The sequence below is a fragment of the Mirounga angustirostris genome, unplaced genomic scaffold (assembly GCF_029215605.1).
Source record: "Mirounga angustirostris isolate CCGP_5_RB_7025 unplaced genomic scaffold, mMirAng1.0.hap1 SCAF_2, whole genome shotgun sequence".
Lineage (NCBI taxonomy): Eukaryota > Metazoa > Chordata > Mammalia > Carnivora > Phocidae > Mirounga > Mirounga angustirostris.
Window position 1 is genome coordinate 34,843,541 of NW_026991710.1, and position 22,244 is coordinate 34,865,784.

At 40.1% G+C, this 22,244-nt stretch overlaps 1 protein-coding gene and 1 long non-coding RNA gene across 5 annotated transcripts in view; one reads left to right on the forward strand and one right to left on the reverse strand.

Annotated features, from left to right (window-relative positions):
* Positions 1 to 2,523: 2,523 nt before the first annotated feature.
* Positions 2,524 to 19,339, reverse strand: LOC129045997 (uncharacterized). 2 transcript variants are annotated; one of them, XR_010409348.1, is made up of 4 exons: positions 18,960 to 19,339; positions 18,452 to 18,539; positions 16,376 to 18,170; positions 2,524 to 16,034 (listed from the first exon to the last, which is right to left on the reverse strand). It is a non-coding gene; the product is annotated as an uncharacterized LOC129045997 (long non-coding RNA). The 2 variants fall into 2 exon arrangements; XR_008506606.2 differs by lacking the exon at positions 16,376 to 18,170.
* A 44-nt stretch (positions 19,340 to 19,383) lies between these two features.
* Positions 19,384 to 22,244, forward strand: part of SLC30A9 (solute carrier family 30 member 9) — a 79,918-nt gene continuing 77,057 nt past the window's right edge. Inside the window, exon 1 of one of the 3 annotated variants that reach the window (XR_010409346.1) lies at positions 19,384 to 19,629. Coding sequence is in view for 2 of the 3 variants with exons in the window: in XM_064584423.1 (XP_064440493.1) it covers positions 19,518 to 19,629 (112 nt within the window). In the remaining variant the exon portion in view is untranslated. The remainder of the gene's footprint in view (positions 19,630 to 22,244) is intronic. The other 2 variants (XM_064584423.1, XM_045881230.3) reach the window with 2 other exon arrangements.

Genomic DNA, 22,244 nt, shown 5'->3' on the forward strand with positions numbered 1-22,244 from the left:
TAATGGCTCAGTTTGCATGTAATAAAAATCATGGGGGGAAACATAGCTTGACTCCTGATTTTTATTTCCAGTTGGTTTTTACATTAAACACTAATTAAGGTCATGGGATTCTTTTTTTTTTTTTTTAAAGATTTTATTTATTTATTTGACAGAGAGACACAGCGAGAGAGGGAACACAAGCAGGCGGAGTGGGAGAGGGAGAAGCAGGCTTCCCACGGAGCAGGGAGCCCAATGCGGGGCTCGATCCCAGGACCCTGGGATCACGACCTGAGCCAAAGGCAGACGCTTAACGACTGAGCCACCCAGGCGCCCGGTCATGGGATTCTTATTCATGATTTCAACCTTTTAATGTTATGAAGTTTTTAGACCGTTATCATTGGTTAATAATCACTATTTCAAGATGCCTAAGTGAGCTAATGAATTTTTTTATTATATTTATGAGACAAGTAGACTTTTTGTCTCTATTTTAAGACTGAGAAACCAGAATTCCAGACAAGCGCATGGGAATTCCTGACTGATAATTTGTGAAGGAAATCAGAGTAAAACCCTCATTCAGACCATGCTCACTGAATGCACATTTTTATAGTCTCAGTGATAGTCTTAGGAAACAGCGGCCCATGGCTGTTCTTTGTGATACCATCATAATTTGGGTATTCATACAATTCTTTTTCAGAATTTGTAGAATAAATCATTCAATACTTAGGAGATGCTTTCAAGCATTTGCTTTTTGCCCCACCTCAGAAGGTCATTTTAACCAACTGAGCCACCCAGGCGCCCAGAAGGTCATTTTAGACACCTCACATGTCTTCAGAGTTTTGAGCAAGGATAAGAGGAGATAACTTCTCTAGTAAATGAACATTTTTTTTTTTTTGGTTGTTATAATGATTATCCTATACATGGATCTCCTAATTACCATGCCAAGAAAAAAAAGTATTACATAACCATTTATACCAAATACTCGAATTTTTCCTTTGAAATAATGTTATCACTCTCAGACATCAGTAGAACTTACCACTGGTTAAGTATTTTAGTGTCGTTTTGTATAATCTTATTGATTTAACCCATCCCCTGTATTTTCACATTTTAGTATCGCCATAGATGGAATATACAAAAAGTCCTTTGAAAATACAAAGCAAGTTTGGGTTGTAATTAGCCACTAGTAAATCTGGTTGTAAATCTTGGTGCTAAGTCACATAGAATCTTTTGAGGTTTTTCTTTTCCTGAATGTTGATCAAGGCTCTTAAAAAGAAACACATATCCAAGATCCCAAGTTTTCAACTATTTACTATTACCCAAGGAAAATAAACTGAAAGGATAATGCCACACATGCCAACATCCATAGGAGTTCTAACAATAGATGGAGTCAATGACGGACTGCTGCGAGCCATGGGAAGACTGAACTGAGCAGGAGGGTACATGGGCATTGAAATTCAAATTAAAACATTTTGACACTCCCAGTCTCACTGTGGACCCAATTCAGCAAGAGGCTACCAGCTCTGGTCTCCCTGGGCCAGTATACACTTTAATGGTGAAGAGCTCTGTCCCAGACCTTCCTTGATCTCCTGCTGTGGGAAATAGGGCTGGATTACATTAACCTCAAGAACTCATTCCTTTTGCTGAGCTCCTTCCCCATCTCTTTGCCCCATACTCCATCATTGTTACTGACCCTGTCCCTGACCCACATCCCTTCTGGTGGAGAAAATACTGAAGCTTGAGCCCTGCAAGACTCCAATCTTGTAACTCCCTTGCCAACAATTTTCAATTTTGACCAGAGATAGGAGGGAAGGGAAAGGAGAATGGGCACCTCTCAAGTTGGGGGAGAATCTCAGGCCCCTAAGGCTTAGTACATTTTCCCACTTCTCTGAAGTACAGAAAGACAAACCCAGGAGAAAGAACTTCTCCCTGAGGCCTAGAGCTGAGCTAAAGTGAAAAGCCCCCAGCACTCGGAAGACCTATCACCTATCAATGAAGCGTCATTCCACAAATGCTCTATTGCTTCCTTTTTTCTGAACTTAACCTTGTCTTTATTTCCATTTTTCTCTACCTCCAGACATCTCATGAACCTTTCTTTTGGCAGTGTCCTCAACACTTGCCCCATTCTGTTGCATTTGCCCTGTGAAACCTCGATCTTCAATCTAAAGTAATACCTTCCTGCACCTTCTCTCTGAGCATTCTCAGTTTTTCCTTTACGCTTACTAGTGTTACTCACATCTTGTATACTCTTTCTTATTCCTTGTCTGCTGTTACCATTAAATCTCAGAAAGGTATGTCAAAGTCTGTCACTGTGATAACATTTGTCAGTTTCTCTTGTAATCTCAATTGCTTTATGTATTAAGGCTATATTATTAGATGTATGCAATTTTGAGAAGTTTATTTTTTAGTTGAACACTTTCTATAATGACCCTCTAACTCTTGAAAATAATTTTTGCTTTAAATTTTACTGTTGATTTTAATATAGGTATACACAGGTTTCATTTGCTTAAGTTTTTTGCCTGACGTGTCTTTCCATTCTTTATGTTTCAGGTGTGTCTTTTTTTTTTTTTTTTTTTTTTTTTTTAGAGAGGGAGAGAAGGGGAGAAGAGAGGCAGAGGGAGAGGGAGAAAGAGAATCTTAAGCAGGCTCCATGCCCAGCGCCGAGCCTGACGCGGTGCTCCATCTCACAACCCTGAGATCCAGACCCGAGCTGAAATTTAAGAGTCGGATGCTTAACCAGATTGAGCCACCCAGGCACCCCTACGTGTGTCTTTTATGAACAGCTGCTCTGGATTATTCTATGATCAGCTTGGTCAAGCTGAGAACTACATTTTCCCAGAATTCCCTTTCCTGGGTTAGAGTGAGCCCAAAGATGAATTTGTGTGGGAACTGACAGGCTGAAATGAAGGTGTGGCCTTTATTCTGTAGACGGGGTGATGAATAGCTCAACAGGTGCCCAGCAGGGTCTGGCGTGTTCTTGCTCTTTGTACTTCATCCAGCTCTTCTTCTGAATGCTGCCCCAGCTTGGCCCCCTGGTGCTTGGCTCCAGACCCACAGAGGTGGTAGCTGCACAGGGGCGGTGGCTTCTCACAGAACTTTCCACAAATTCCTGTTGCGTTCCCACTTCACAGCTGGGTGGCATGTGCTTTCTCAGTTTTCCCCGATAATTTCCAACACTAATAGTGCTTAGGAGCACTAGTTAGTATCTTTGACTCTCCATCTCCCTGTTCCAGATCTCCTCTCACATTGGTATTGTCTACTTTTAATATAAATCCCTTATCCCATAACAGCAGCTCTGCTTCTGCAACCTAACTCTGACAATAACACATAGCTAGATTTTTTTTAAACAATAATTTGGTAACTTTGTTTTTTAACTGGATAGTTTAGTCCACTTAAACTTACTGTCATTACTGATATATTTGGGCTTATTGTCAGTATATTGTGCTCTTTGTCCTGCCTTTTGTGTTTCTTTTTCCTCCTTTCTTGATTTTTCTTTAATTGGATTTTTTTTTCATCCTATTTTACCTACCTCCCGTTTTGGAATTTGTATACACTTACTACTGTTTCTTTTTTTCCATTAAACTTTAGAAATTTGAACATCCATACCTAAAGTATTTTTTTTTTTTTTTTTTTTTTTTTAAGATTTTATTCATTCACCTGACAGAGAGATAGCGAGAGAGGGAACACAAGCAGGGGGAGTGGGAGAGGGAGAAGCAGGCTTCCCGCAGAGCAGGGAGCCCGATGCCGGGCTCGATCCCAGGACCCTGGGATCATGACCTGAGCCAAAGGCAGATGCTTAACGACTGAGCCACCCAGGCGCCCCCATACCTAAAGTTTTGTGTTAAAAATTTTAGTATGTTTCTGCTAGGGGCTTCGGGGCACTACCAAGCTGGGACCACTTAAATTCTCAGCTAGATTTTTTTTTTCCTATATAGAAAGTATAAATTGGAGACACAAATGTTACAGATATTGGCTTGTGGTTATGCAGAGTTTTCTTCCCTCTACCTGGCTCCAAGGGTAGAAAAAGGCAACTTTCCTAGCTGCCTCTTTAAACTTCAAATGCAATTTTTTGTTATGCTGATGTCTCTTGTTAGAATCCCCTCCTTGGGTGGCCTTCTTTATCCCCTGCCTTCTTGTCTGGTACTGGCTTCCCACCTCTTACTCCATGTTTGAGAGGTACTAGATAGATTACCTGTGTATTCACTTATTCTGAAAATTCTTTACATTTTATCATCTTGTGGTTTTTTTTTTTTTTTTTTTTTAAGGTGTGTGTGTGTGGTGGGGTGCATTTATTTTACCATTTAACCAGATTTTTTAGGTTGATTTTAGTGGAAAGATTATTTGGGGTGTTGGCCATACTACTAGAAACAAATCAGTCCAAAGTTAGGTTTTGAGATTTGAGAGCTGGTCAGCACCAACAAAAGAAAGGTCTTTTGGTAGGGTTTCATTCTGAAGAATCGGAAGGATCCAAAGCCTCCCCTTCAAGATAGGTGGAACTTAAATGATCCTTTATTGCTGGTCCAAGATAGACATGGGAACCTAATGGGATGCAAGGGGCAGGAAAAGACTGGGGAGAAGGGAAGGTGATGGTGGAGAGGCAAGGAGCCTTAGAAAAGGGACTACTGTCTATCTGAAGTAGACTCTGATACAGGTTGATAAGAGACTCCATGGGAAAAGTAAATAAATGTTTTGCCATATTCTCGGAGCTCTTTATTCAGGATCTCTCAGTTTTCTTTTTGGTTGATGGATTCAAACTGGCATACCAGCTGTATGTTAAAGTATGATCAAGGAGTTGCAAATACGTGTAACATCAATCAAGTGTAATGTCAGAAAGTCCACAAATGGTGGTTATAATCTTTAGACATTCTCTTGGTTTCCTTGGGCCTCAGTTTCCTCATTTGTAGAATGCGGCCAATAGACAGTTATTTTGAGGATTGTTTGAAGTGAACATATTCGTACACTGTAATGGTTTGTACAAACAAATAGCTACGTTTTATATTATGTTTCTCATTTTACCTTAGGGGATTCCGGGACTCCTGGAATTTAAAGAACTTCTTTGAAGATCCTGCTTGATGAGTCAGTGTTTAGTTAAAACTTGTGTTATCATGTTTTAAGTCAACACCTTTCTGGGCAAAGAAGAAACTGGACATGTTAAGAGACTCCCTGCCCCTGCCTTAAAATACAAAGCCTTATGTTGGCAGTTGGATATTTCCAGGGATATAAAGGTTCATGCAAGGGACAGAAAGCAAAAATGCTGTTACTTGGCACACATCAGATCGGCTTCTGGAATTGTGAGAGCTCTCTTCAGAAGTACATCTTCAAAATCAGTAAATGATTAAAAGTCCTCTCTAAAACATGCTATTTCTAAACTATCCCAAATGAGTGCATAAGAAGGATGCAAAAATAGTCTAAGAAATGCTCAAAACTAAATTTATCTGTAATATGCAGAGAATGAGGCCCAGAATTACAATTCTTTCCTCTTTAGGGAATTTGCCAGAATTTGGGAGTGACTTCATTCTTTTATCCCAAGTGAGACACCTAGAAGTAGTGGAGATAAAACCATTATTATTGGAAGGCAGTAGAGCATGGCCCAGCTCTAGGGTCTGAAATCTGACAGGCTTGGTTTCAGTCAATTCTTAGCCCTGTGATCAGTTTCTCCTATAAAATGGGGTTACTAGGACCCCATACACTGTGAGATGATAAAATGAGCTCAAGCACAGAGTGTTTAGTACAGTGCTTCATATCTAAGGGTGTACAACATTTTGACTGTCATCATCATCATCATCTGTAATTTAGAACAATTCTGTGGAGTGCTTTATTGAATTGCTTGAGTAGCTAACATAATTTCCCACTTATCTATATCCCAAACAGAAAATAACTAATTATTTTCCAGGTAGTGTTTAGTTTGTATCAGTGCCACCTCTTATTTTCTCCCTAACCCAAGTTCTATAAAATTTTGAATTGTCAAAAGTTTGAATTTTGGAGATTACATGATATTGTGATATAATGGTAAGAGCACAGAATCTGGTTAGAGCTCAAATTTCGGTAGAAATCTACTTCATGCAGATCTGTGACCTTGGGTAATGCATTTAATCACTCTTGACAGCTTTTCTCTTTTGAAAAATAGGGAGTAGTATAGGATCAAAATCATTAATGTATGTATGATAGGATAGAGTTATCTTCCCTGCCACTCCCTTCCATTTCCTGGAATGTTGTATTCTAAAGGCTGCATTATTAGAAGGGTCTTTTAAAAATAATGTTACCTAGGGTGCCTGGGTGGCTCAGTTGGTTAAGCGACTGCCTTCGGCTCAGGTCATGATCCCAGAGTCCCGGGATCAAGTCCCACATCGGGCTTCCTGCTCGGCAGGGAGTCTGCTTCTCCCTCTAACCCTACCCCCTCTTGCGCTCTCTCTCTCTCTCTCTCAAATAAATAAATAAAATCTTAAAAAAAAAAGTTACCTAAAATAGTGGAGAAAAAGTATCAGTGCAACGAGGAAAGATCTAATTGCATTCAATATTTTATCCAGGGATGGGGGGGTTTAGACTCCCATAAGGTCTTCTCCCTTCTGCCTCATGCATATTCAAGTTCTGAAATCTGCCCACAACAATAGTAGAACTAGTTGGAGCAGGAAAGACAGGTAACATCCTTTGGAGGCAAGACCCAAGAAGAGCTGGAGCTGAGATTCTGAGGAAAGTGTAAGTGTATCAAAAGGACTAATAAACTGTGTGTGTGTGTGTGTGTGTGTATGGAGAAGCAATAGAAATAGAATGCAAAGCACAAATGCAAGCCACATATGTAATTTTAAATTTTCTAGGAGCACATTAAAAACAGTAAAAAGAAATGTGAAATTAATTTTTATAATATTTAACCCACTGTATCCAAAATACTATTCAACAGTTATTAATATATTTTATATATATTTTTTCATACTAAGTTTTTGAAATCCGGTATATACTTTATTCTTATAGCACATCTCAATTCACACTAGCCATATATCAAATACTTATTCTCCACATATAACTAGTGGCTAATTTATTGGACAACACAGGTGTTGAAGGTATGAAGGAGATTGTAAGAGATTCTCTGGTGAACTTGGCCTTAGCACATGTTGCTCCCCCAGAGGCTACGAGTAAGACTCCATGGCTGTGAATGGTGCTTAGGGGCCAGCTGAATGGAGCATAAAAGAATGACTCTAATCTCCACCGGCTTGTGGACTTTGTGTGGTTTGGATTATTCATGGCCTGAAAATGAAGTTGGAATTGAATATTTCTTTGGGGTTCCGTGTATATGTTAAATTGGCCACATTAAGTGTTAAGAGATTAATCCACCTTTCTCTTCCATAATAATGGTGTATTAGTCTACTCGGGCTGCCACAGCAAAATACCATAGGCTGAGTAACTTAAACAACAAAATTTATTTTCTCAAGAGTTCTGGAGGCTGGAAAGTCCAAGGTCAAGGTGCTAGCAAGGTAGATTTCATTCTGAGGCCTTTTCTCTTGGCTTGTAAATAGCTACCATCTCACTGTATGTTCAGATATGTATACCTGGAGGAGAAAGATCTCTTTCTCTTACAAGCCCACCATTCCTATTGGCTTAAGGCTTGCCCTTATAATTTAACCTTAATTACCTCCTAAAAGCCCTATATTCTAATATAGTCACATTGGGTAGGTTAGGACTGCAATATAAGAATTTTTAGGGGGTGAGGAGGGAACAAAATTCTGTCCACCATATATGGGCTTAGTGTTTAAGATACATATGTAGAAAGTATTTTATAACTAAGAAAAGTGAAACCTGAGATGGTAGAATGCCACTTTAGAGTGTATCTGTGATACAGCACTTTAATCTGTGAGTAAAGGATCTGTGGCCATGTTCAAGGCTGGCTCTGCCAGGAGGTGACCTGAGGCAAGTTATTTATGTTTCTAGGGCTCAGTTTCCATATCTGTAAAACAGGTAATACCTGTTTCTCTTTAAGTGGTTGTGAGTTTAATAATGTGTTAAAGTGCTTTGTGAACTCTAGTGCTATTTACGTTTTTGGTGATATCAAATTACCATGTCCTGTGCATAATAAACACTGAAGTTTTTTTTGTTAAAGATCTTATTTTTAAGTAATCTCTACACCCAAAGCAGGCCTTGAACTTAACAACCCTGAAATCAAGAGTCACATGCTCTACCGACTGAGCCAGCCAGGTACCCCCACTGAAAATATTTTTTAAATGACTTCAGCAGAGTAAGGATGATTGGTAATATATGTATCAGGTAGTGTTAATGCTAAAGCTCTCTATTAGTGTAAGAGAGTTTATATTACCAATGTTGAGAATACATATATTTCTGCCTTTTGATTCTTAGAAAACACATTACATCATATATGCTAATCCTGTATGTCAGAAGCATGAAATTATCAGAATGTCCCCAAACCAACCTGTCAATAAATGGGTGTCAGTTATATCTTCAAAATATATCCAGAATCAGCCTATGTCTCCTCACCTGCCTTAATTACCACCATGGGCCAAACCATCTTCACTTCTCACCTAGTTTGTTATAGTAGTTCTTCACTTTTCTCTTTCTTCTGCTTTTGCCCAGCCCCTTTCCTTATGTCTGTTTTCAATGCAGCAATCACAGTGATCCTTTTAAATCATACATGTCTCCTCTGCTCAAAGCCCTTCAGTGTTTCCACTCTCAAAGCCCCTGCAGTAACCTACCAGCACCTAATGGATCCCTCACCTTTTGGTCCTCATCACCTACTACTTTTCCCCTTGTTCACCTTGTTCCAGCCACACTGGTTTCCTTGCTCTTCCTTGAATGTGCCAAGTACACTCTCACGCACTCAAGTACTCCTTGTTTCCCTTCTACTTAGAATGTTTACCTAGATATCCATTTAACTCATTCCTTTACATCCTTCAGATCTTTATTCAAATGTCATCTTGGTCAGAACTTTCCTTTTTTTTTAATTATTTTTAAAAAATTATTTATTTTGGGGGGCAGAGGGAGAGGAAGAATCAGACTCCCCACTGAGTGTGGAGTCCTGTGTGGGGCTTGATCGCACAACCCCGAGATCATGACCCAAGCCAAAATTAAAGAGTTGGATGCTCAACCGACCGAGCCACCCAGGTACCCCCTCCCTTTTTAAAAAAAATTTAAATTCAGTTAACTTTAACTTCAATTAACATATAATGTATTAGTATTTTCAGAGGTAGAGTTCAGTGACTTATCAGTCTGTATAATACCCAGTGCTCATCACATCACATGCCCTCCTTAATGACCCATCACCCAGTTACCCCATCCCCCCACCCTCTCCTCTCCAGCAACCCTCAGTTTTTTTCCTATGATTAAGAGTCTCTTATGGTTTATCTCCCTCTCTGGTTTCGTCTTGTTTTATTTTTCCCCTCCCTTCCCCTATGATCCTGTTTTGTTTCTTAAATTCCATATAAGAGTGAGATCATTATCATATCATATGATAATTGTCTTTCTCTGGCTGACTTATTTCGCTTAGCATAATCTCTAGTTCCATCCACGTTGCATATGGGAAGATTTCAGTTTCTTTTGATGGCTGAGTAGTATTCCATTGTATATATATATATATATATACACCACATCTTTATAGTCGATGGACATCTAGTCTCTTTCCATAGTTTGGCTACTGTGGATATTGCTGCTATAATCATTGGGGTACATGCGCCCCGTCAGATCACTACATTTTTATCTTTGGGATAAATACCTAGTAGTGCAATTGCTGGGTCATAGGGTAGCTCTATTTTTAACGTCCTCAGGAGCTTCCACACTGTTTTCCAGAGTGGTTGCACCAGCCTGCATTCCCACCAACAGTGTAAGAGGGTTCCGCTTTTTCCACATCCTCGCCAACATCTGTCATTTCCTGAGTAGTTAGTTTTAGCCATTCTTGGTCAGAACTTTCCTGACCACCCTATCTAAATGTGCCATACTCCAACCCTGGCACTTTTTCTCCTTAGCTGCTTTATTTTTCTCTACAATACTTACGGTCTTATAGTGCTTATCATGTGGCATGTAGCATTATCATATATTTATTTTTATCATCTGTCTCCCCTACCAGAGTGTAAGCTTTATTAGGACAAGAATATGTTCCTATTTTTCCATTGTTAAAAGCCAGTTCCTAGAATATACACTGAATGTTTGAAACAAAATCCACCATAGTTAAATAGAAAAAGATCCTTTTCAAAGTATATTGGGTAGCTAACAAAATCTGGAAGTAGAGAATCAAGCTTGGAAGCTATACAACCAGGAGTGATACAACCTCCACTGGAGACTGTGGGGCCACTCACCAAAACTTCTGTCCCTGTTCTCTCTGAAAACTGCATTATCTTGGCCTCATACCTCTTCCCTTGTTCCAAATTTATTCCATGAGATGCCTTGCTTTTCCCATTACTTTCTTTCAAATGGAAGTCTCTGTCACATCTGTGGGCCCTAAGCTGCAAGGGGGCCTGGGGAAGCAAGTCCCAGCCTTCTACCTTGGGGAAGTGGACCCCACAAGGTGGGAGATTCCCCAGATATTGGAATTACATTAAAGTATGCTGGGCAGACAGAAAATATGATAAATGTCCTTCACTGGCACTGAACTACTCCATCATTAAAAAAAAAAAAAAAATTCCAGGGGCATCTGGCCAGCTCAGTCAGAAGAGCGTGCAACTCCTGATCTTGGGGTCATAGGTTTGAGCCTATGGGTGCAGAGATTACTTAAAAAAAAAAAAAAAATGAACAAACTTAAAAACTGCAAAAGAATTTCATTTAAAAAAAATTCCACATCAGGAGATCTGAATTTAGATAGAAATTTTGTTTAATCTAGAATTTGTTGTTTTTTTTAATTTTAGAAACAATTCCTAAAACTGCCCCAATGGTTGGTCTAACTGTTCTGTACAATCAAATGCACCTGCTTGAAAGGAGCAACCCAGCAAAGAGATGTGCTCTTAGCAAGAAAGGTCAGGACCACTGTAGCCAGCCCCTTGGCAGCCCAGAGACCTGGGGGCAGAGCAGGCCAGTAGGTGTAGAGGAAGCCGGGGGTGGGCTTAGCAAATAGCTTTGGGGTGGCCAGAATTTGTTTCTAATAACAAACTGTTAAACAGTCTGTTTTCAGATTTATTTTTCTTCATTCCTGATTTTGTTTCTAAGCTTTGTCAGTTGCATATTTTCTCATTTCACATCCTGATAAATAATAGCCAAAATCCATTGCCTAGAGTATGGTTTCCATCATGAACTTGTACTTCTTGGCCAGAGGGTGGAATGAGTAAACAGTCTGATACTTTACTTATGGAAAGGGAATGAGTGTGAGCCCATTATCAGAAAAAACAGCAGGGGTGAAAAATACTGGGCTACCTCAGAGTTTTTCTTCTGTCGCCCTAAAAACTGTATTCAGCAGTTACATCAGTGAGCAGCCTGCTGCCCAGCCCTGTTCAAAGACATTAGATTCTAGGGCTAGTCTTGATTCCATTTAACCACTTTTTCAAATTATTATTATTTCTTGCAAGTATGGGATAGGAATGACTCTGCCACATTATTACAGATTTAAGTTTAGAATTCATTGTCATTACTGCACAATTTAGTTGCTGAAATAACATGTAGCAGAGGCTACACTGCAAGTTAATGAATAATTATTTTTTGTACTCTGGCCTCTGATTGCAATTCATTTGTCCCAGCCATGTGGGGTTAGTAATTATTTTTTTGACACTTTCTAAAATGTTTTTAGCTTTTTAAAAAATATTTTTGCTGCTTATTTTTTATTTCCTCATTTTTAAAATTCTTTTCTGTTTATTAAATTCTTCCATTTGCCCCAATTCTTTGAAAAGGCTTTTTATGGTCTCTTTCTGTTTAGGTATGAATAAGAATGTAAAATGCTTCAATTGATTTATTCCTTATTGTAAATAAGCCAAAGCCACAGTCAAGCTTGTTTACCATTTTACGGGTACAATTTAGGCCCTAGCCTTCAAGGGCGTATTTTCAGGTTGTTACAAAGCATGCTTTGGCTTCCCTTCTCTAAAGTCTGCTCCTTCCTAACCAGGAAACAGGGCATGGACAGGATTCTTTTTTTCCTTTTTGTTTCTCTGTAGCTGCTGTGTCCAGATATGGCTTAGCCAAAATACAAGAATTGATTCAGTTCAAACCCTCCCCCTTTTTTTTTAATGGCTAAAAAGTAAAAGTCTGGATATTTTTAGAAAGAGCAAATAATCAGTGAAAAATTTCACAGAACTCTGATATATATATCTCCATATATATATATATATATGGAGAGAGAGAGAGAGAGAGATGCCAGACAAAAGTACTTCCAGCTAGCTCTCCAAACACAAGGACTGTTGGAGGTGTCAGGAGAAAGGGTAGCACAGCTGGTGGGAACGAAACAGCTGAAATGAAGCATGGCCATGTTACTGAAATACTTGGTGGAAGATGGGTTCACAAGAGGCTAGGAATAAAAAAAGAGCAAGACTCTGGCCATTTATCTTTTTACCCTCCTATCCCCACTTGTATAGATATTTGAGGAGAGAAGGAAAGACCTACTGCCTCCCATTCCTCTCTCCCAGATTCCCAACAGTGATGCTGAGTGGGGAAGTGGCTTAAACATGGACAGAACTGGTACATGGCAAGGCCAGAGGGGCAGAGTTACGAGGTTACTGATGGAGAAATGGGAGGAGATGGTGGATGAGGAAATTGAGTAGAATGCTGGAGACAGAGCAGGGCGATCCCTAAAAGAGAGGGAAAGGATTCTAGAGGCTGAGAGAGCCTCTTAGGAATGCAGCTCAAAGTCATGTAACATTTCAGGGTAAGTCCTTCTTCCTCCTAGTAGAGTTATGTATGTGTTTATTGGGGGGGGAAGGAGAGCTGATTAGAAAAAGAGGTGAAAGTGGATTGAAAGCTCTCTGTAGGGTGAACGTTGTAGAGATTTTACGGACATAACCGTAACTTTCTCTCTCTGAAGGAGACTCTGTACTTACGGAGAATTAGAACAGTTATGTAGTTCTTAGAGTTTGCATGCATTCATTCACTCACTCACCTACATCTTATGTTCCATGTACTATTGTACGCTAGACACCAAGGCTTGAGAGATGAATACTAAACAATCCCTGTCTAAAGATACCAGGGGAAACAAAGATGTGGAGCCAGTTTGAGAATCTCAAGACGCATAAGCATGAAATTTTCATATTTTCTACACTTGGTACTTGGTCAAACTTCATTGTTTTGGGGTAGTAGCCTCCCTGGTTCTTAAAACTTTAATTCCAGGTACTGCGATTTAGTTCTCTTCATTTAAAACATTAATCTTCGGCATCTGGGCATCTGGGTGGTTCAGTTGGTTGAGTATCTGACTCTTGGTTTTGGCTCAGGTCGTGATTTTGGGGTCATGGGATTGAGCCCTGTGTAGGGCTTTGTGCTCAGCAAGGGGTCTGCTTCTCTCCCTCTCCTCCCCCCTTTGGCCCCTGCTGTGCTCTCTCTTTCAAATAAATAAATACATCTTTTAAAAAAACATTAATCTCATATTTAATTTAAAAACACTCACGCCCCCTCCAGGGTAGAGTAGACGAGACCTGTGTGGTTCCAACTCACTTTACACACACCTCTTTCTCTTCCATATTCTTGCTTTTCTGATGGTGGGGTCAGGAGCTCAACAAGGGAAATACGTGATCTCCCAAATGCATGAGTGTGGTAAAGTTGTTGTCCCCTTTCTGTAGGTCATTGTGGCTTATCTAGCTACTTGTCAGTGAGGACACATGGGGCTCCCTGACAGGCCCCACTGAGGAGAAATTCAATCCCAAGCAGCTCCCCATGTTTTGATAGTTCTTTGCAGGACTTGCTGTATCTATCAGCTGACTACTGGCTGGCAGTGATGATACACACATACCTGATACACACATACTTGTTGCCCCATGTTTTGGTGTTCTATGACAAGTCTGTAGGTCTCAATCTCATTTACTCTCTGTGATCCCAACTTGAGGTCTGTAGGATCAGTCAGGATCCACAGTCTCTGCTCTCTGTACCATCTCCTCCCAGTCCTCAAAATTTCCTCTCAAATTCATAGCACTGGGATAGGTCAGCAAGCTTGGTGGTTAAGCAAACATACAATGGGGATGGAAATATCATTCTCCTCATCTTGAAGATGCTACAAAACTTTATAAGTCCCGAAGCATAAGTACAAATTTTCAAAATAGAACACAAAATATATTAACTATTAGTAAAATAAATTGGTAATTTGGACAATTTGATAATGTGTAACATTAAGAACTTCCTTTCCTTAAAAGATACCACTAAAAAATGGTAAGACAATTCACAAGAGTGGAAGATGATATTTGTAATACATATATCCAACAAAAGACTTGTTTCCAGAATATACAAATCATTAAGAATCATACAAATCAATCATACAAATCAGTAAGAAAAGGACAGACAACCTAAAAGAAAGGTGGGCAATAATAGTCTTAAATAGGATATGAAAAGCATATCCAAATGGACAATATGTATTTGAAAAGGTATCCAACTTCATTTATCATCAAGGAAATACAAATTAAAACTACAATGCCATGCCACTCCATACCTACCATGAGGCTAAAAAAGAAGATAGTAGCAAATGTCGGTGCGGTCATGAGGAAACAGAACTTTCACATACTGCTGTTGGGAGTGTATATTGGTACAACTACTTTGGAAAACTGCTAGTAACTGCCAAAGCTGGAAGTTTGCATACTGTGACCCAGTAATTTTAGTCCTAGGAATACATCCATCAGAAACACATACACATGTCCGTGATAATTTGTAATAGCTCCGAAATGAAACTACCCAAATGCTAATCAGCAGTAAAATGGGTAAATTGTGGGATATCCATACAATGGGATCTTACATAGCTGTGAGAATGAAAACAATATGAATTCCACAAACATAATACTGAGGTAAAGAAACTAGATTCTTTCATATGTACTATGAAGGAATACACAGTGTATATATAATTCATGCATATAAAGTCCCCAGACAGGGAAGATCAATCTATGTTGTTAGAAGCATGTTACCTTGAGGGGTGGGAGAGTAGTGAGTGGAAGAGAAGCTTCTGGGGAGCCAGTAATGCTGTGTACCGTTAACATAGTTTCATTCCTTAGTTAAAATCCTTAGAGGTGTGCCCGTAGGATTTATGCTTGCTTCTGCATATTATACTTCAATAAAAAGTTAAATTTTTAAAGGGGTGCCTGGGTGGCTCAGTCGGTTAAGTGGCTGCCTTAACCCAGGATCCCGGGGTCCTGGGATCGAGCCCCGCATTGGGCTCCTTGCTCAGTGGGGAGCCTGCTTCTCCCTCTCCCTCTGCCTGCCACTCTGCCTGCTTGTGCTGTCTCTCTCTCTCTCTCTGTAAAATAAATAAATAAAATCTTTAAAAAAAAAAGTTAAAATTTTAAAAACCTACGAGAATTTCTTTTGGTGCCCCCACCTGTGGCTTTGCAGAAGAAATTTACTCTCTTCACAAATGCTGCCCTTCCCAAAAGTACCAAATCAACTTGCTCTCAGTCCCCAGCTTATTTTTCTCAAGGATAAAGGTTATCAAACATTTCAGTCTCCTCTGTCCCCAGGAGTATTTAGTAACTTGATTTTCCCAATTGTAATGTCTGTAATCCCCTGATCACTAACCTCTGAGGAAGGGAGCCAGGGGCACATGGTGAAAGATGCATACATATAAATTTACATATAAAATCCCCCCCCCCCAACTTGACAAAGTGAATTGCAGAAGGGGCTATTATTGGAGAAACTAAGATGGATAAAAGAGCTAGGACCCAGGAATATGGTCATCATTGGAGAAATCACTCTTTTTATTCCTGGATGGAAGTGGCAAAGAGTGAATCTGAATGCAAGTGGAGTTACCATATAGTTTTTTCACGTAATAATTGTGATTAAGAAACAAGTTACTTCACAGAATAATGTGGGGACAAAACCCATCAGAACAACCAACCTCTGCCTCTCCCCCGTGCACCCCATGCTCACACACCTACAGATTTGGAGTCAGGGGACCAGTGTCTGATTCCATGTTCAAGCCCATCCTTGCTGAGTGGTTTTGGGAAAATCACTCAACAGCTCTGAAAAATGGAGAGGAGGATTAGCAGCCTGGTCAGACATCGTATCAAATTCACATTTCACTTTCTTTACTTATGCAGATGTTTGCCTATACATGCAAACTATGTCTGTGCAGGCCCACACTGCTTCTGACCACGTTTGTACAGTAGGCATTGAGACTCGCGGCTGTGGCCAGGTCGTCTCCCTTTTATCCACACATAAGCTGTTTTCTTTTTGAAGTGTTTAGTTGGGCAAGCTCCCTCCACCCCCAATCCTGCATGCAAAAATCAACATGATGCCCACAAATATATGCATTCAAAATTAAATTTGTATTATTAGTATACCTCATGGTAGAACCACTCACTTTATCTTGCAATGGATTATCTAAGTCAATTTTCCAAATAAATGGCCAAGTTTGTCTCATGATCAGCAATCACTATTTTCCCAAAGCAACAGACAAGGTGGAACCAAGGAACAGTCAGCTCAATTACAGAAGCACATTCCTGAAAGATGTAGGAACTTATTCAGAGTTCATGGAAAACCCTGCAGGCGTTGTGGTATGGCCTAATAATCAAATGACACTTCACTCCTTTCCTACTTCTATTTCCATCTCTCTGACTTAACAGTTACCTATATTTAGGCGTCTATTTATATCACAAATCCTCGTGAAAGTTTATTTTTTTGAAACTCAGTATCATGTTGATCATACATAAAAAAATCTAGGGACATGCTCTCTTGACCTACATTTCAGGAAACAAAAGACCATGTTGTCATTCAAGTCTTTTGAAAGACCTCGTATTTTCTTCCAGAGGATAAAACCCACTGACTTAGAAAGTAATGTGTGGTGGTAAAAAGCACGATCTCTGCCTTATTTTCCTCATCTATAACTTGCTTAAGTGTTATGAATGAGATAATGCACATGGAGAGTGTGGCAATTAGTAAGTGATCAATATTATTACTAATATTTTTTAAGTAAATTGTACCCCAAATGTGGGGCTCAAACTCACAACCCCAAGATCAAGAGTCGCATGCTCTACCGACTAAGCCAGCCAGACACTCCTAATAACATCACTATTTGAAATTATGTGTTTATTTTTAAATTTTATGCTTCCTCTGATAGAAAATAAGCTCCATGATATTGGAATCTTACCCATTTTGTACATATAGGCAGCTGCTGAATGTGTCTGAAGTGGAGCAGTAAGGCAAAATATCTTGGTAAGGATGGGATTTCTCAAAGAATTTAGGGTCAAAGGAAATTCTCCTAAGGAACTCTAAAACTGACATTGCCTCAATTTTCATTCAGCACTTGGGGAAATTTTGAGGACTGTCCAGCAGGACAAGTATATAATGACAATATAGGTGTAAACACCAAGACAGCTGCAGAAGTATTTTAATCCAAGTCCATGGAGACCTTATTATTTGATAGAACCCAGCATGATCTGCTTTATTCTTCAAATTTATTTGGCAAGTCAAGACTTCTGGAGGTTTATCAAAATTAATACAGTATCCAAGTTAAGAAACGAGGGGCTACATTAAGAATCCAAAGCAGGTAAGCATTAGTAGTGAAGGCCAATGGATATTTACATAAAATTAGAGCTAAGCCTTTATGTATTTTATATCATAGAGTTGAATTTCCGTTAAAATCTATTACAAGGAAGAGATAACTTTCCAGTAATATTCAGATATTTGAGTAATCGTGAAGTTATGCATATTTATGGCACATTTTTAAATGTCCACTTAATTTTTTTTAAGTGAAAGAAGGTAACCAAGTAAGTGGTGAAATTATTTTATTTTTTTTTTAAAGATTTTTATTTATTTGAGAGAGACAGAGGGGGAAGAGAGTGCTGCACGAGAGGGGGGAGGGTAGGACCAAAGGGGGAGGGCTCCCTGTGGGGCTCCATCCCACCATCCGGAGAGGATGACCTGAGCTGAAGTCAAGAGTGGGACGCTTAGGGGCACCTGGGTGGCTCAGTAGGTTGGGCCTCTGCCTTTGGCTGGGGTCATGATACCAGTGTCCTCAGATTGAGCCTCATCTGGCTCCCTCTGGCTCCCTGCTCAGCGGAGAGTCTGCTTCTCCCTCTTCCTCTGCCACTCCCCCTGCTTGTGCTCTCTGGAGGGCCAGCACGCCCTCTCTCCCTGTGTCAAATAAGTAAAAAAATCTAAAAAAAAAAAAAAAAAAAGTGGGACCCTTAACCGACTAAGCCACTGAGATGCCCTGACCATTTAACGTTTTAAACTATGTTTGTCACAGAAGCTAACTTTACCATCCTTATAATTTCATCCCTATGACTTCACAAACCGGTTATCTAAATTAGCATAAGACTGTTGATTCTAGGAACATGCTAATTTATTTCTCTTTGAAATAGTTATTGTGTAGTAACATAGTTAAGCTACTCAGATTGATTTCAAAACAAACCACCATGCATTCCCCTCAACTTACTTGTTGTGCCAGCTATTGTTTTTTACCCTCTTGAAAACAGCAATGTACAAAACCTAAGATTCCAGCATCCTGATGCTTATTTTCTATTCTGAGAGACAGAAAATTAAAAAAAATAAATACACAGATAATTCCGAATAGTGATAAGCATTTTGAAGAAAATATACAAGGCAACCCGGCAGAGAATAACCAGCCCTACTACATTGGCCAGGGTTAAGGAAAGCCTCTCCCGAGTTTACGCTGAGACCTGAACGAGCGTGTAAGGGGTAAACACCGCGGTGAATATTGTTCCGGTCTCTTTCTCTCTAGAACCAGACTGACTCCTTTTCCAATGTCTGCACGTCTCCCTTTACTCAGGCAAATCTTGAACATATGAAAGCCTTACTTTACTACATTACACACGAGAATCTGAGGTTCAGAGGTTAGTAAGGCAAGTACTGATTCCAAAGTGAGTACTTGCCTTCATGTACTGGCTACACAAAAGTGTGTTACAAAGAGGAGAACGACGTACTGTGGCAATGTTCGGAGAGTACTGAGTTCGGTGCGTTAGCCGCCGCTTAGGCTCATCCAAGAAGGCTCCCGAAAGAGGTTAAGAAAACCAGCATCCTTCTTTTCCACCTTTCTTCCCATTTCCAACACCACCGCCCAAATTTCGAGCTCACAAAATAGAAAGGAGCAGGCAGATGCCGGAAAAGGCCCTGTCACTTGTCCCAAAGCTTTCCTAGCTGTTCAGATGAAAACGATACGCGATGGTTTCCGACTAAAGCGAAAAGATACGGATGCGGGAAAAAGAAGGGCGGACACCGAACCCTGACTGCAGCCACGCCCTGCCCACGCCGCGGGTCTCGGTCTGCGGAGACAAGGCCTCCAGATTTGTACTCCTAGTCTACGTCACTTCCGCCACCTGCGCGACCGGCGCCGATAAATGATGTTACCATTTCCGGTTCAATGAGGCCGCAGCGGCGGCGCAGGCGTGAGTGTTAGCAGGTGTCCGGTCTATGGAGTCAGTTCCCCGCGGCGTCGCGGAGGCAGGAGGTGGTGTCCGAGTGGGGGCCTTTGCCCCGCCAGGATGTTACCGGGCTTGGCCGCCGCCGCTGCCGCCCACAGATGTAGCTGGTCCTCCCTGTGCCGGCTCCGTCTGCGCTGCAGGGCGGCGGCCCACGGCTCCAGCGAGCGCCAGGGTGAGTGTCCCGCCTCGGCCGCTGGCTCCACGGCAGCGGGCCTGGAGGAGCAGGCCGGGCTCGGCACCTCGCCTCCGGCGCTTCGCCCGCTTGCCCTTCCCCAACCCCAGAACCTTCCTTTCGGGTCTGTCTTTGCAATTCAGCCCGCCCAGCTGGCGGGGACTTCTGACAGCTCTCCCAGACCCTGGTTTTGCCTAAGGCCCTAGCACGACTCCCATGGAAACTTGCGGGTAGCCCTCCGGCTGGGTCGCATACATGAAGCCAACTACTTTGTACCAGATAAAACGCTACGTGCGCATTGCGGTGTCCCCCGATGACAACCCCTCTCCCCTAGGTGATGAGAAATTGCGGAATCCTAAAAGTGCCAGGGTCTTTCGATTTCACCGACTCCCCTTCATTGAGCGTCTTGGGCTCAACAGATTTTCTTGCCCTGCTCCTTTTCCCGTTTTCCCAACTTTTTTTCTTAAATTTCCTAAAAAGGAGGGAGGGAGGGAGGGATGGGGGTGCTACTCATCATTTACGAATCATTGAGTATGAGGATATGACCATGCTGCAGTCATTGAATGAGCCCAGTTTTGGATCGTAAAGCAAAAGAACTAACTCTTGAGCTCTGTTAACAGTCTTTTTGGTTAAATCCTGTGTCCTGGAGCTGTAACCCAGAAAAAGGTGGTTGACGAGAATTTTTATTCCTCTCTTTACATATTCTTTTTTGACTCATATTTAAGTTGTCCCACAGTTTCCAAAATAGCACTGAACTTGTAGGTTTTAGTCAGGCTTACCTATGTTTTTCTGCCATAGCTTGACCCCTTGAGAACAGAGGGAAAAACACAGAACCAAATCCACCCCTAGTCTAATTCCTTAGATTCTTGAGCATACAGAGTATTTACAGAAACATCTCCCAAAAATTCATGTTTGAAAAAATCTGTAGCATGTTTGTGGCCTGGCAATAGAAGTTAGAACTTGTAGTCGAGTCATTCAAGTCTACAAGTAACATAAGTTATAGTGACGCCTGTGCTATGCAGATAAATTAGAATATATTAGTATCTTTTATTTGCAATAAATATAAAAACTGGCTTTTAAAATTTCAGAAGGGTTACTTTTAACATGTTCTGGGGCTTTTTGGTGGGTATAGAAAAGTTGAATTTTTCAAATTTTCTAGAATGAATATGTTTTCTTTAACCATTGAAAGCATTAAAAAAAAAAAGTTGAATTTTTCTCTATTGGCGATATAGCTGGTTCTCTTATGAACAAAATGAATCTTCTGATTATACAGTACTCCAGAATCCTCAAGTAAACTTTCTAGCATAGTTGATTCTATTGTCCAAGCAGTTTTGGCATTTTACACTTAAGTTAGGTATATTGGCTAAACTGCCTTCTAAGTTGGTAGAAAGGACTTAAAATAGTGTAATTTGTTATTCCTATTCTCTGTAGCTGTCATCATGCCGAAAATTATGTACTCTTTGTCTCATCCGCCTGTGAACCACATAATAAGTACCTATTTCTTCAGTCAGAATGACTTTGCAAAGTTCTTTGGAATGTTTATCAATAGAAAATTAAAATGTGTTTTCACACTTAACACATAGTAGGTTTTAAAAATAACCTTCTTTGTGAAAATTTAGTTCCAGTACTAACTGAAACAGTTTTTAAAAGGGCAGCCATTATGGTAAAATTTAGAAAGCATTTAGAAAAAGGGTACTATTTAAGTAGATGAATGTAAGAAGAAAAGGATATTTGAAGAACTTTTGGGAAAAAAAAAATCAAAACAGATGTTTTTCTTTGTCAAGAAATAAAGTTTATGCTTCTAAAATTCCTGTATGGCAGAGGGGGTAAACTTAAGAAGGAGAGAAGGAAACCTTAAGGGAAACAATTGCTTTATCTGCATACTTAAAAATGAGAAATGCCTATACACTGAAAGCTCAGTTTAAAGGTGAAAAGGAAAATAGTATTGTAGAGGATCACTGTCCAAAAGAAAGATAACGTGAGCCATGTATGTAACCTTGGGTTGTCTGATAGCCATATGTGAAACAGTAAAAACAGATAGTTAATTTTAGTATTATTTTATCCAGTATATTAAAAAGATTTCAATATGTAATCAAGATAAAGATTGAGATATTTTACATCATCTTTTTGTACTACATCTTTGAAGTCCAGTGTGTATTTTACATTTAGCACATTTTAGTTCAGAATAGTCACATTTCAAGTGCTCAGTGAACAGTGACTACTGTTTTGGACAGGGCAGTTACAAAAGTAGTATCCCGAATTTATGAAGAATTCTTACAAACCAATGTATCTTACAGTAAAAAAAAAAAGAAAAAAAATGGCTGAAGGAAATGAATGAGTTCATAAAGGAGTTCAAGTGGCCAATAAAAGTGTAAAAATGTACCATACTTACCAATAAGCATAGAAATGTAAGTTTAAGGATTTGCTACTCATTTCCTGTCTCATATTGGCTAAGTTTTACATAATGATAACCTCATACTGAGGGTACAGGAAAGCAGGAACTCTCTTTTTCTATTGATTGGGACTTAGAGTTGAACAGTGTTTTGGAGGTCAGTTATTTTATGAAAAGAACTTTAGGGGCTCTTGGGTGGCTCAGTTGGTTGGGCGTCTGCCTT